Source organism: Macrotis lagotis, chromosome 1 (assembly GCF_037893015.1).
Source record: "Macrotis lagotis isolate mMagLag1 chromosome 1, bilby.v1.9.chrom.fasta, whole genome shotgun sequence".
Taxonomy (NCBI): domain Eukaryota; kingdom Metazoa; phylum Chordata; class Mammalia; order Peramelemorphia; family Peramelidae; genus Macrotis; species Macrotis lagotis.
This window is the reverse complement of record NC_133658.1, coordinates 413,117,353-413,133,286: the sequence shown is the minus strand read 5'-3', so window position 1 is coordinate 413,133,286 and position 15,934 is coordinate 413,117,353. Positions and strand designations below refer to the sequence as shown.

The window sequence follows — 15,934 nt, the reverse complement described above, 5'->3', positions numbered from 1 at the left end:
AATTTATAAATGTCCAATGGAACTGATTTACTGATGTTTCCATTCCACCAGCCTCCTACCAAAAAAAATTATATAGTGACCTTCTCCTATCTTCTTTAAATAATGCTCACTATAAATATCCCTTTACACAGCTGTAACTCTGTATAGAGCTCAATCATACTATGTACTCTATTTTTAGAGCAAGACTTTTCTTAATATTGGCCCATTGGGATTGAGTCCAAATTCTCTGAATAAAGGAGCTGGGATGACATTGACTTACTGATGTTAAATATAGTTTTGATCTGCAGATAGGTTGCAAATGATTAATGATACAGCAGCTGATGTTGACAGAAAAACTCAATAAGGAATAGGTTATTCTAACAATACTGATATTCTCATAAGCATCCAAAACTACATTAATCAATAAGGGATAATTGGAATGAAAATCAACAAACTCTGAGTGCCACCAAGAGGTGCCTAGAAATGCCACAGACAAGAGAGGGGGGGAAGAGAACAGGGAGAGAAAAAAAGAAGTGTAGAGACATTATTTATATGAAAGCCTTTTTTATTTTTCTTTATCAAAATGTACTTCACCCCTAAAAACTGAGCTTGATCCAGATGTAACTAATCAAGTTGGAAGCAACTAGGTTTTTCAAAACTTTTATCCTACAGCAATATATACCATACATGGATATATGACTATAGTCATCCCTTGACATTCATGGGTTTCACATTTGAGGTCTTGATTATTTGGGATTAGTCATTGATAATCAAATGGGAATTTTTGTAGATTTGAATGTACTGTAGAAAATTAAAGGTAACAAAAATGTAAAGAAAACTAAAAATTTAGTAAGTCATAAATGCATACTGTGTATCATTAATCTATTTTATCATTTACTACTATTAAGTGTATATACATAAATTTATTAACAACAGTTAAATTTTGTTAAAAATTTCAGTGTGCTAAAGAACTATGGGTTACACACTCTCTTTAGGAATGCCTCCTGTATCTCTCTCCCATCCAGACAGTCATGTGATTTTTTTTTCACAGTGTTCCTTCTATCTTGTGCTTTTTATAGAAGAAAATCATGAAAGTAGTTGTTATGGCTACATAGTGACTGTGAAGACACTGTATAGTGTGCAAGATACAAATCTCTGTTCAGTAGAAACTGCAACCTTTTTTATGGGGGCAATGTTTTGCTCTATTTGTTTTGAGTGTTAAATAAATATGATCAGAATTATTAAAAATAAAAATTTGAGGTGGGGCCTAGGGTTATTCATGCCTTTTCACATTTACAAAGGTCCTGGACCATTAATCCCCATGAGTATTGAGGGACAATGGTACAGGTGAAAGAGGCAATGGAAACAACATAAAGGCAGCCAATACTAAAAGGGCAATCAAACTCTAATTAATTATAATGGCCAATTTTAAACATCCTAAAGATCAATGGTCCTCTTCTCAATATAGAAGTCCAAAGATACAAAATGTGGTATTCACAGGCAGATGTGAATCTATGCCAATTACTTTTTCATATATGTGTATATATATATATTTTTTTTTTTTGATTTATGAGGGAGGGTTCAGTAAAGGGAAAAATTATTATGATTTGAAAACAAAAAGCAACAGTAAAAAACTTTTAAAGGAAGGTTAAAACCTTTTTAAAGTCAGCTTTGAGCTGACTTTGTCCTTGTGAATTTCAACTTCAACCAGGTAATAATACTGAGAGCATTCATAACTTTAATTCCAAACATTTTACAGAGGCACATCCAAATGGCACAATCAATTTTTAAAGAACAGGCAGACAGTTACTAATAGTCAACATTTCTTTGCTAGAGTAAATACAATGCAGGCTTAAAAATCTTAAACCAACAGTAATGTTATTCTCAGAAAAGGAATGCTTGGATACTAAGCTGGCATCTTAAATCAACATTGAGATTGAAGTAAATTCAAAATAAACAATAGTTCTGTAAGGTCTTACAGCATGCATAGACGAAGAACTCTGATGTTCAGCCACAGTTTAATGGAAGAGTTTGTTTCCATATTTAGTGTACATTCTAATAATAGTCACTAAGGAATGGAGTATTTCTTTTGTTTCATGACCATTAAATTACAGTGTAGTTCCTAGCAGATCAAGAAACAAAAGCCTTATTTAGTGACATTCTTTGCCTGGTCTCTTCTATCAGGTAGCAGTGCTCAGGTAGGTGATTGTGAGGAAAGTTGGTAGCTTTCAAGTTTGGTCTAATGGGCAGGCTGGCTGGAGCTTTTCAGCATGCAGTTAGGTGACTGATCCTGAGGTGACTTTTCTCTTCTCAAGATTCCTCTGAAGGCAAGAAAGATTTTCCTCTCCTTCCCCCATTACTCAGCATGAGACATAAAGAGAATGAGGCATATATATTCCATTCATAAACTAATTTAGCAGAGTGATCTACACTTTAGCCAAGTACCATTTCAGCCTGTCCACGCATGTCTCAAACCCACAATAATTTACATGGAAACAGTACACAGAACTGTCTGTCCTGCTTTTGCAGTAGAAGTAATATGGATATCACCTGCAGTATTAATACTGTAAGGGACTACTCCTAAGGTTGAAGCAGACACTGTCATGCAGATAGTTTAACTAAAATACAAACAGGAAAGTTTTCATGTAACAATAAACTGGGGATTACCAGTAATGGATCAGAACAAAAACTAACTATTCCCTTGGGAAAAATCAAATGCAATTGTGTTGCCCTATTAAGAAATATAACTTTCATCAGTGCTATAAAAACATAGGCTTTCTGGTATGGAATGGGCATTAACATTGCCTTTACTCAAAAGAATTACAAATAACCAAACAATGACTTCCTCAAATAAATGTCTAGGATATTCATAAGCATTCAGAGCAGGGCCTCTCATGTTAATTTGATTTCTAGAAGAAATCAGAAAAAAAAGGGAACTCTAATTTCAAGATACAGAGGAAGCTCAACTTTCCGCAGGTTTCTTCGAATGTTTACAAATTTTATAGTGCAGACTGGGATCCTGAGGTTATGCCCTCCAAGTAAACAGTAACTACTTGACTCTAGAGTACATCTCAAAAGTGTCTGAAATAGCTTGTCTCCACCTTTCTTGTGGGTTTTCTCCAGATCCTCAGAGAACAAAACCCTGTGACCCAAACCTATCCTTTGCTGAATTCAGGACCCACACATTTGAATTCCTGGAACACTGAAACACTCTTTATTTTCTTTTCTCAAAAGAGGTAATCAGCAAATGGAAATCTCAGTCCTGGTCCTAAGAAGAAGGAATCTAGCTGTGTTATTGAGCATTTTAAGAGGAAGATGAGGAGCCAAATGACCATGTGCAATGAAGTTCCATTTCCTCATCAGAAAAAGGCCTTCTGGAAGAGAGCCAATTCTGTGCAATCACTTCTTTGGTTTACAAGATTCTTGTGGGGAGAAGCTGAGAAATGATGCTGAAGGGATAGGGAGACAAGATTTTAAAAGGGAAGACCTTCCACTCTTTCCATTCAGTCTGCATCATTTCAGCTCACACTCTATTTTCTTTCTACCTCACTGTTCTCAAAAACAGCTCTGCTAACTGGCAACCTTTCCATTTTAATTCTAACTCTCACACACTTAAATGAAATTGAGAAATTCAACTTGAATATTATATCACATAAAGTGAAGAACCTTCTAAGTAAAGGGAACTTTTACCTTGTCTGTATTGAAATATACAGGAATACATATTACAGACAGGGGGGAAAAAAGACTTTCAAAGTCATTTAATCCAGTTTCTTCATTTCAGAGATGAAGTACCAGAGGTCCAGAGATGTCTTTTAGGAGCAATACAAGTCAACTCTTTTTTTTTTTTATTTTTTATTTTTATTTAAGGCAATGGGGTTAAGTACTTGCCCAAGGTAACACAGCTAGGTAATTAAGTATCTGAGGTCGAATTTGAACTCAGGTCCTCCTGACTCCAGAGCTGGTGCTCTATCCACTGCACCACCTAGCTGCCCCAAAGTCAACTCTTAATTAATTAGGAGCATGTAATTGTCTGGGACCCAAAGTATTTCCACCTTTGGTCTCTGATCTATTGCTGAGCTTTTGGCAATGTCATAGTACATAGAAATCTAAACCAAAGGACAGTTAGAATTAAAATTCAAACCAGGTGAAACTCAAATCAGGTACTGTTGCTTATATCAACAACTCTAATAAAAGAATGGAGATATGAAAACTACTATCTACAATGAGAATTTAGGATTATCTATGTGTTATTATTACCAACAAAAATAATAGACATTAATCTAGTGTTTACAGTTTACAAAGTGCTTTACATATATTATATCATTTTTTTCCTTTAAACATGTCCTTCTCATGGTCATAGAATAATGAAGAATTCACTTTAAACATGTTCTGCTAGTGTTTCCGAGTGAAATGATATCTTTAACTGATGGATTTTGCTCTGTGAGCTATAAATAACTAGAGCTTGTGTGTGGCATGGAACTAAATGGTGGCTGTTTATTTCTGGATGATATACTTACCCATGGATAAAAGAGTATGTTTTGGTTCTATTTATGAAACAAAGTTCCCAGAGGATAGTATGGAATTCGTATCAAATCAAATACTTATACCCATGAAATCAATACAGTTGAACTGTCACTGGATTTTGGAGTCAGATCACACCAAGTATTATAAGAAGATCGGAAACCGTCTTCATGGTTCAGTTGTTTTTAGCTCTGTCCCCATGAGTTTTAGCAAGCCATAAAAATGGACTTGACTTTCTAATTTTCTTTTATAAAATGGAATTAGTAACATAAATAGGAAGAACTAAGAAAAACTCATGCCGTTATGTAATCCGCCTATGAGTCCATCATCCACCTTTATGGAGGCCAATAAGATTAGACAGTTTTTCACAGTTTTCAAGTTTCAGTGACTCAGCTTTTTGTTTCAAACGTTCATCTCGGTACAGTCTGGCCAAGTTTGTCAAGTCTGACTCTGAAACATGAAAGCGAGAACCAATTAGAAAGCAGACAATCAAGGCATTTTAATGAACTGTCTCTTTCCTTAAATTCTGTTTGTAGTTTTGGGTCCTGGGTCAGAAAAGCAATGGGTTTAGTTCTCATCAATCTAACATTTGGCACCTGACTTATGGAACAGTAAGAGAATATAACTATGTCCTCTAATGTTGCTCACATAACAGTCTGGAAGAGAACAACAGTTCACTATGCCTGTCTTGATGTCTGATACCAAGACAGCTGCTTCATTCCTTCCCCTTAATTTTTTTTTTTTGATCTTAATTTACACATACTACTTGATGCAGAGCCATTATCAAGTATGCAAGAAGATCAGAAGTTACCAGAGATGTTTTTCATTTCCCTTTAATTGTAGGGCACATAACACATAAACCAAAAAAATAATGAATTTGTATGTATATCATGATTTTTTGGTTGCTTGGTTAAATGAGGCTGATTTTCTTTAGATGATATTGAAGGCTGCTCTGTTGAAAACTAGATTACATTCTTAGCTGCTTTCCATGATTTTCATAATTTCTTTTTTTTTTTTAGGTTTTTGCAAGGCAAACAGGGTTAAGTGGCTTGTCTAAGGCCACACAGCTAGGTAATTATTAAGTGTCTGAGACCGGATTTGAACCCAGGTACTCCTGACTCCAAGGCCGGTGCTTTATCCACTACGTCACCTAGCCACCCTGATTTTCATAATTTCTTAATATTTCTAAGACATGTTTTTAAACTAGAACTCCTAAAAAGAATCTCTGAGAAAGGGGTCAAATGCAATTCTAGAATAGCCTGTTTGTGTAGCTTCCGAAATAAAGCTGCTACAATATGTTTAAAGGATCACTCTGTTAAAATCCTATCTTAATCACTTTGAAATAAATCTATTCCCTATTCCCTTCCTACTGAAAGACTAATACCAGCTTAATCAACAAACTGTTGGAAACAGGAATTAATATATTAACCCCAAGTGGCTAACCAGTTATAGGAAACATTGGGCATTGACTTTTTTTTTGGCAGGGCAATGGAGTTAAGTGACTTACTCAAGGTCATGCAATTAGGTAATTATTAAGTGTCTAAAGTCAAATTTGAACTCAGGTCCTCCTCACTCTAGGGGCAGTACTCTATCCATTGTGTCCTCTTCCCTTCCCACTGATTACTGATCTTTTAAAAAAAATTTAGGTTTTTTTTGGGGGGGGGTAAGGCAATGGGGTTAAGTGACTTACTCAAGGTCACCCAGCTAAGTAATTAAGTGTCTGAGGCTGAATTTGAACTCAGGTCCTCCTGACTTCAGGGCTGGTGCTCTAGTCACTGCACCACCTAGCTACCCCCCCCCCCCCAATGACTCTTAAACAAGTTTGATAAACACAGAATGCTGTGTAGCACTTCTGCTCACACAATGACTACTGATATCCAAGGAGACCCAAGATAGCCCAAAGCACTAATTATGGTCAAGACTAGAGGGTGACAGACAGACAATGCATAGAAAGCTTCCTTCCACGACAGCTACCTCAGATCAAACGTCTAGAAGGCCTTACATGAGTCAAACTCATTGCCTGACAAGTAATTATGTCTCCCAGGTTCAAAAACAATGTGCTCCAGAGGTGTGTTCTGTTTGGTTGGCCATCAGGCTAAGTATGTCTTGGCGCAATAACTCTTGCAGGTAACATGCCTTCAAGGACAATTATTTGGCTCTTTGAGCTGAAATACCTTTGATAAGGCTCTCCACAGTCAAATATTGACTCCATTCTTTTGGTATGTTCAGCAATGTGTGCAGCGTACATTCATAATGACATAGCTGAACCTATCTAGATCTTTCATTCTTTTGGGCTGGAGGTATGGAGGTACGTTTGATGCTAGTCTTGGATAATTAGAAGGAAGACAAAGATACTTGCATTTGAAGCAGGCTCTTTTGTTTCTTTTTAATCTCCATTCAATTTCCTTGAATTTTCTATTTACCTGGCTTGACTTATTTTTCTGAAGAAGATCAATGAACTGCTCCTAACAATCCAGAGACCAAAGTTTCACAGCTTCCAAATTCACAATGTTCCCACTCAATTATAATACTTAGAAACCTCTCCCCAAACTATTCTTATCCCATCAGTAAGCAAAAGGCTGACATAGTGAATGTACTAAATTTAATCTTTTAAGCAGCTCCTTTTTAAAAAATGAAAAGGGGCAGGTCTAAGGTTTTACTTTTTAAATACTAAGATAAAGGTTTTCATCTAAATTCTTCCTTTATGTTTATCGTGACCTGACCAGAACAGGTAACAATCAGATGGGATATTTGATAGACTTGAAGTCTATGACTTGGGCTCTGTCAATTGAAAGGCAAGATGACAGTCATTTCCTCAACTCCCAAGAATGTTTTGTTTTCAATTTTCAAATCTAGGGGCTGATAAATTTGGAGGACTTTGACCTGTCTCAGCCATCATGGTACCAAAGACCAGAGTGAAAATCAAATCCATCCACTCAATTTGTAAATAAATGGGGAGGGTTATGGCTATATATATATACAGTCCAAGACTCTGTTTAGGGAGGGAAGTGAACAAGGCCATAATTTCCCATTCAATCATCTAGTTCTGTTGATTTTACCTTTTTGTTTTTAAGTATTCATTCAGGCACAGATATTAAAAAAAAAAATAAAGACAATAAAATTCAACAAGGGGCTAAACAACCAGAGTGAGCTATTATTACTCAGGAGTCCAAAGATAAGCCACACTTTGAGTTAAATATTTATTTTAAAGAATAGTAGAGAAAAGGACCAAAAGGTTACAAAAGACAATAGCTAACTTTGCCAAAAATTCTCCACAGAACATTCTGCCAATAGCAAACTTTGTTCTGAAATTGCTTTATTTTTGTAACTTCTAGGGTACTAAATTTAACTACCTCAGCAGTAGTTGCTACTGGAACAGTGGAACAGTTGCCTATCATTTGTAAATAGCTTTGCATTTCCTGCAGTGATTCTAGGCAGTGACTATTTCCAAATATTGGAAATAGATTTTCAAAGGTATGTGAGCTAACACATAGGCAAACCCACTTATCTCCTGGAACAGAACCATCACATATGATTTCACCAGAATCAAAATTACTACCTAGAAAGGCTGGCATCTCAATTATTTCTTTTATCTACAGACAAAAACATTAAATGATTCCTTTTTTTGGAGATAGGATTAAAAGCAAGGGTTAAGGGAAGAAACAGAATTTCCATTTCTTCAGAAGGAATACAATGAATTTGAAAGGCAGGGTGGTAGAGTGGAAAGTGTATTGGGATAAAGTGGGATAAAGACCTAGGTTCTAGGTCTGGCATTATGAGAAAGAATGGGTTGGGAACATATAGGTAAAATCATTTTCCCTTTCTGAGCCTTAGTTTCCTCACCTGAAGAATAGGGATAATAATAATACTTGTACTTTCAACTTCACAGTGATATTGTAAGAAAAGAACTTTGTAAATTTTAAAGTTAATAATATTATGACAGAATTATCTTAAGATGCCATATTTATGACTTGCTAATTTCCATTTTGTTTAAATAAATAAATATTCTTTGCCCCTCAGGTCTAAGGAACCTATATTCTCTTCTTCTAAATTCCTTTCCCTCTATTTATTTGTTTTATTTATTTATTTTTTGTTTTTGTTTCTGCTAGACAATGGAGTTAAGTGGCTTGCCCAAGGCCACACTGCTAGGTAATTATTAAGTGTCTGAGGCTGGATTTGAATTCAGGTACTCCTGACTCCAGGTGCTCTATTCACTGCTCCACCTAGCCACCCCCCCTTTCATTCTAATTAAATATACAAATTCAGTTTTATGAATTGAAGCTATGATTTCTACCTGTGGTTTAATATCACTATCCTAAAGCCTCAATACCTGATCCATCACTATGTTGGTTTATTTTGCTAGGCTATATTTGGTTGTGATAAGGGAGGATGCTATTGGGAACTGGCTACAATATAATAAAACAAAAATAGAACATTTTTAAATTTATAAAACCTAAGTTTTAAAGAAATGAGTGCTAAGGATGAACCAAAGAGTCAGATAAACTTAGGGCTAGGTAAGACAGGGTTTTATCTTATTCAATCTCAGTTCATAGGCAAATCTTAAAGGGTTAAAATAAGGAAGAGAAAATGGTAAGAGAAGTGTCATCTGTGAGGTACACACAACTATACCTGCTGTTACTACTTTGATCAAATCTATTTGACCTAAGTTAGTGACTTATCATCTTCCTTGTCCAAATGGGAAAAGAAGCAAGGAGGGATATTAAAAAAAACGAAGAGGAAAGAGCCTATCATTTCAGGCTAGTACACTATACCATGCTGAGGAAATATTGGTAGAGAACAAAATAAAAAGCCCTCCCAATTCTCCCCATCTTACTTTGTTGTTTTTCCTTCCAACAACTTGACTGAATATAATCTATATAATCCTTTTCTACAGTCTTCTCCAGATCACGCAATGATGGCCCTTTATAGTTTTTTTCAAAGTGTTTATCAACAAAATAAGGCACCTGCAGATTTTCTGTTTCTCTGGAAATGGTGTGCCCCATAGACCTATGAAAAAACACAGAGATATGACCAAAGGTTAGGAATACTATTAATGATTTTGCTGTATATGAGCCCCTAAGAACATTTAACATTTTATTTACAGAACAATTCCTGCCCTATCATCACGAACATTAATGCACAACATGCATGTCACTATAATATTTATATTCTTCCAATCTCCTAAAGTACCAAACTGATCATCACAATAAAGATAGAAAACATGTAAACTTCTCTAGTAAACTTAAAGGTTTATTGTATAAGAGTGAAATATAATTTAGATAATTACATAGGACTGATCCAACATCAATAGCAAAGAGATTGAAAAATAGCACTTGAAAGTGCTGCAAGAAGAACTGCAAGAAGAAATAGGTAAAAAATTCATCAAGGTCATTCTGGTACAACTCCCTAAAGATCTAGACTATGGGTTTGATGCTTAGAAAGTTGAACTACTCAGGACCAAAATTCAAAAAACAACCCAGAATTAGTACAGACATTCTAGTGTAAAACTCTTAAGAATTCTAAATAAATTCCAACTCCAATTGAGTAGCACAAACTGTTTAGCTTGGAGGCTGCTGAAGTGAACTGTTAGGAGAGTAAGTTGAATTTCAAGTTACAGTAATGTGACATGTCCACAAGCTCCAAACCTATTTTGTTCACTGGGGTTTTGCTTGAAGTTTATCTTCTACATTCTAGCCAAAAGGAAATGTTTCACAAAATGGCAGCAGAACTCTAGACTGCTCTTCCTAACTACTATCTAATATTCCTTTTTTTGGGCTATCTCTCTTAGTGAACTGAAGCCACCATTGCTCTTTGTCCTTACCCAAATAAAGTGTGCACAGAGCATATATGTCTGTGCAAATGTACCACTTTCTTGGAGAAATGGAAGGCATAAAGAAAAAAGCATTGGATGATAGAGAAGCAGGGAACTTGAGTTCTAGTCTGGGCTCTGTCACTGAGTGAGCTTGGGCAATCAAATATGTTTCACAGGAACATAGTGTGTTAGAAGGGACCTCAGAGCCCATCTAATTCCCTCAATCTATAGATGAGGAAAGTGAGGCCTAGAGAGGTTAAGTGACTCACTCGAGATCACTCGAGATCTGAATTACTCTGAAAGGATGGGAGAGTCTCAAGAATAAAATTCTCAAGCCACAAAGGAAAGCAAATTCCAGTGAGGAGGAAACATGGAATTTACCTAAAGAGACTAGTATGGATATTTAAGGAACTTGCCAACTAAATGCAAGCTAAGAAATAAATGTACATAAGACAGAAACAAGGCTAGAGAAGAAAGCATAAATTATGGCATAAATTAAACCTTAAAAACTCTCAGGAGGGGGCAGCTAGGTGGCACAGTGAATAGAGCACCGGCCCTGGAGTCAGGAGGAGCTGAATTCAAATCCGACTTCAGACACTTAATGCTTACCTAGCTGTGTGACTGTGGGCAAGTCACTTAACCCCATTGCCTTGCAAAAACTAAAAAAACAAAAACAAAAAACTGTCAGGAGAAATAAAACTAAATGACCTGAGATTGGCAAGGGAAGCTAAGGACAACCAAAAAAGGGGGATCAAAGAAACGAAAGACCTTTACTTGAGGTATAGGGGACAATTAGCTGTTTCTTTCTGGTTTGCTTCCTTTTCTTTGGCCAAGGGGAGTGACTTCTGCAATAGAAACAACAGAAGCAAATGACTAACAGAGAGTCAATGCCCAAGATAAGTAAGGACTTAGTAATGAAGCACCTGGTTGCCCTAGAGGAATTCAAGTCACCTGATTCAGATTTAACATTCTTGAGCATTGTAAGACTTGGTGATATGACTGCTAAGACATATCAGTAATAACTAAGAGGTTCTGGAAAAGAAGTACTAAAAGATCAAAGAAGAGAAAATGTTTTTGTTTTTATTTTTTAGGTTTTTGAAAGGCAAATGGGGTTAAGTGGCTTGCCCAAGACCACACAGCTAGGTAATTATTAAGTGTCTGAGGCCAAATTTGAACTCAGGTATTCCTGACTCTAGGGCCGGTGCTCTATCCACTGTGCCACCTAGCTGCCCCAAAAGAAGAGAAAATGTTGACCAAATCTTCCAAAAAAGGTAAGTACAGAAGCTGCAAATTATACACCAGTGAACTTCCTAAGAAATTCTAGAACAGATTTTTTTTTTGGCAAGGCAATGGGGTTAAGTGACTTGCCCAAGATCACACAGCTAGGTAACTAGTAAGTGCCTGAGGTTGGATTTGAACTCAGGCCCTTCTGACTCCAGGGCCAGTGCCCTATCCACTGTGCCACCTAATCACCCCTCAGAATGGATTGTTAAAGAAATTGTTGGTCTAGAAAGGGAAGTAATGATTACAAAGACCCACAATAGCTTCATGAAGGAAAGATCATGACAGACTAACTTCAATTCTGTTTTTGAAAAGACTATTCAACTAGGCAATGAGGGAAAGGGTGTGAATAGCAAAATTTCTGATAAAGTATCTCATGTTATTTTTGCAGAGAAGATGAAATGATATGGATTAGAAAATAATAATACAATTCAATGGATACTAAATAGCTACTAAAAAAGTAGCTATTAGATGTCAATGTCAAGGATCTGTGATTGACAGTGCTCTCCTTTATCACTGACTTAGATAAAAAACAGTTTCATTACATTAACAGGCAACACATTGCTGGGAAGGATAACTGTACAATGGATAACATATTCAAGATTGAAAACAGGAATTTACCTTTTTTAAAAATCATGAACTCTTTTGACATTCTGAAAAAACCTACTGACATCTTACTAGAATGTTTTTGAATGCACAAAATACACAGTTATAAATGAAATCTATTATGTTGGAATATAGTTATCAAATTAAAAAAAACCAAACAAGTTCCTAGACACAAGGTAAGAATAAATGCTCTAAAAGAATCTCAGCAGCTAGAGCATTGGGCTGAATCTAATATGAAGAAATACAATATTGATAAATTTAAGATCATCACTTGAAGATAAAAAAGTCAATTTTGTAAGTATAAGATAGATAATGATGGAAAAGGTTTTAGCAAAGTTTCTGATAAAATATCTCATGTTATATTGTTCTGAAAATAAATCTGGGACTGTTTCAGTTTTATAGCCAAGAGTCAAAGTTATCTTGGGCTGCAAGTTCCATAAATACAATGGTGACAGATGTCCCACTGTGCTCTGCCCTTTTCAGACTTAAACTGTTCAGTTTTGAGCAAACAGTCTGAGGAGGATCCTGAGAGTTTGGAGGGAAAGAGTATGTCAACTGAGGACTGCCTGAAGGAATGGATCATGTTTAGCCTACAAAAGAAGGCTCAGAGGTATAAAATAGGTGTCACCAAGGGAAAGAGTAAGGTATTTTTCTGTCTGGTAGAAAAAGGCAGAACCAAGAGCAATGGTAGAATTCACAAAGATACATATTTAGGCTATTATACATCGGGAAAACTTCCTAACCAGTAGAGCCATTCTGAAGTAGAAATGGGGTACCTCTAGAGGCAGAGAATCTTACTCCCTGAAGGTCTTTAAGCAGATGCTAGATATCATTTGGTAAAATGCATTATAGTGTGTAAAGCTTAGACCAGCCAGCCACCAAGGACCTTTCCCAGCCACCCATTCTGTGATTCTGAATGCCTGCATTCTCAAACTCCAAATACAGTGGTTTATCCTGGGCCTTCAGATCTCTAGCTCTCAGTTTTCTCAACTTTAAAATAGGAAAAATGGACAAGATTGTCTCTCCCATTCTATGACTGTTCCTCAGACGCTGAGCAGTTTGAGAGTTCCTTCAGACCAATCACTGCCATTCTTCGGTTTGCCCACAGGGTGTCACTGTAGAACAAAATAGTTCCCTTAAAAATTAGATTACTTCTATATATTATGCCTTCAATAGGGGATTTCACTGCAATGCCACTACCATGCTTCCACTTTAAATTCAAAATTTTGTTTTCTGAAATACTGGAATTAAATGAGTAACTTATTGACTAAGACTTTCAGGCTTGACTACCCGCATCTCCAAAGTCCATCATTAACAAAAATGAAAATATTGGACTTACGATTTATAGAATAGACTGTATGGAGGATTTGTGGCCATCAGCTGAGTAATAACAGATATAATCACAATCACAAGAACTGGAAGCAACTGAAGAAATGCAGAATACATATTCTAAAAGAGAAAAATTTGGAGCAACCATTAACTTTACAAAAATAAAAAATACTCAAGTAGAAAAATAGAGATTAGATTGGATCTGTGATATCCTGGTGTATGGAATTCTTCCTACATGAGGAAAATCCCATTATCAATAAACATTGGCATTCTGTAGTTGCCTAGAGTACTGAGAGATTAAATGATGTGCTCAGGGTATTAAGTATGCCTGAGAGGTATGATTTGACTATAAGTCTTCCTAATTCTAAAGTTAACTCTCTTATTCACTATGTTAGACAGCTGCCTCTCATTAGGAAAAAAAGTTGATGTGCTTTAAAAAAAAACTTGCAACATATTTATTTGCATATAAATTCATTTTCCACATCTCTTTAAACCTTCATTTCATACTCTAACCAAAGCAGTTATAATTATATAAATTAAATAGTATTGAATAAATACTGATAGAAAATAATTTCTGTTCAGCTTGCTACTGTATTGCAATGTTAGAACTGGAAGAGTCTTTGGAGATTATCTGATGCAAAATTTTATTTTGTAGTTAAGAAATTGAAGTCAAAAGGGACTTGAGATCCAGTAAACATAACCTCCATTTTTAAAATCTTAGTTTTCTATAAAAGACTTTTAATTTTCTAACAATGCTTAAACATTTCATGAACATTAATGATAAATAAAATGAACACAAATTTTAGGAGATCTAAGTTCAGACCTATCCCTTGTTATGTGATCTTGGTCAAGTAGATCTTTGGACTTCTCTGAGCCTCAGTGAGCTAAATGATAGGGGGTGGATAAGATGATCTCTAAGGTCCTGTCCAGCTCTAAATAGTATGATCCTAGGAATCCAAAAAGGAAAGGAAATTGTCATCGGCATAGAAGATTTCAGAAACCATATGAAAGCCCCTCAGACATCCAGAAACCATGGAGAATGAGAGTGCAAAATCACTTTGGTCCAAGAGGAAGAGTTGAGAAAATGTACCTCCTTCCATTCTTTGCAGAGGATGATTGATATTGATATTGATATTGAATAGTATATTTGCTGCCTGTGGTTTGTGGAAAAACCATTTGAGTCAAGTGAATAGAACCAGAACAATTTATATAATAACAACAGCAACAGCACTGATAACAACTAGTATTTGTTTGGTGTTTTAATGTAAGCAATGCATTTTACAAATATTATCTCACTTGATTCTCACAACAATTCTGACAGTTGAAAATATTTTCCCTAATTTTTAGATGAGGAAACTAAAGAGCTGTGGCTGAATTTGAACCAGGGTCTTCCTGCCTTAATGGCAATATTGTAAAGTAAAATGACTCTGAAAAATATAACAACTCTGATCAGTGAAATGATGAACTATGACTCCAAAAAACAAGTAATGAACTAAAAATATTGATATCCATTTTCAGATATGACCAATGTGTGGACTGGTTTTGATTGACTATTTCAGTTTGTTACAAAGGAAGGCTTTTAACACGTGGGAGGAATAGGTATAGGGTAAAGTGGACCAACAGTGACAAAGATGCATAAAAAGGAAGAAAAGAAAGGAAAAAAATTAATGAAATATTTTTTAAAATATACAGAAGAGATGGAAATTTGGGAGGGTGTCAAAGATATCAAGGTAGGCTTTGTGGATACTACACTGTTCAATTTATTATATGCTTTTAAAAAAGTTGAATGTAACATAAATTAATGGTTTATTATATAAACCTTTTCTGTTCTTTATATTTGGAAAAATCATATTTGTCAAGTTCATAATAAAAAAGTGTCTACTAACTCTGAAGGAAGAGGAACAAGTATGAATATTGCTTCTAGAAATAACTTTTTGACCTTGATCAAGTCCCAGCTTCCCTGGGCCTCATTCTTCTTATGGGCAAAACAAGTAGATTAGATGAGAAGGCTTGAGGGTCCCTTCCATATCAAGACCCATGATCTTGTGTATTACTTGGTTTTGCTGAAATTTTTTCTCCATCATTTTTTGATATAGCATAGCACAAGAAGACATGGATTCAAATCCTATTTCCAAAACCTGACTTATAGACAGATAATTTAACTTCTCAAGTGCTTGAGGCAATTCTCTAAGGCTTCAAGGTGCAGAAAAGGTGATACCTGGCACAAGGGAAGATATTTCTTCTTTCAAAATTCCTTGAATTAATGAAGCCACAGGTTTAGTCCCTATTCCTATACTGTTTCAAGGGATGGTTAGTTAGGCAGAGGAAAAGGAGGAATATTTTTGGAAGTGAAATTGATATAAAAATAAAGAGTACCAATAAACAATTTTATAAAATGAATCCAAA

At 35.6% G+C, this 15,934-nt stretch overlaps 1 protein-coding gene across 4 annotated transcripts in view; it reads right to left on the bottom strand.

The window, feature by feature from the left end:
* Positions 1–523: 523 nt before the first annotated feature.
* The window catches only part of DNAJC18 (DnaJ heat shock protein family (Hsp40) member C18), a 35,356-nt gene continuing 19,945 nt past the window's right edge, over positions 524–15,934 (bottom strand). For 3 of the 4 annotated variants that reach the window (XM_074212890.1, XM_074212888.1, XM_074212889.1), the window contains exons 6-8: positions 13,539–13,648; positions 9,335–9,507; positions 524–4,950 (exon numbers count right to left, since the gene is read on the bottom strand). In XM_074212890.1, the coding sequence (XP_074068991.1) occupies positions 4,826–4,950; positions 9,335–9,507; positions 13,539–13,648 (408 nt within the window). In that variant the 3' untranslated portion in view covers positions 524–4,825. The remainder of the gene's footprint in view (positions 4,951–9,334; positions 9,508–13,538; positions 13,649–15,934) is intronic. The other variant, XM_074212891.1, reaches the window with a different exon arrangement.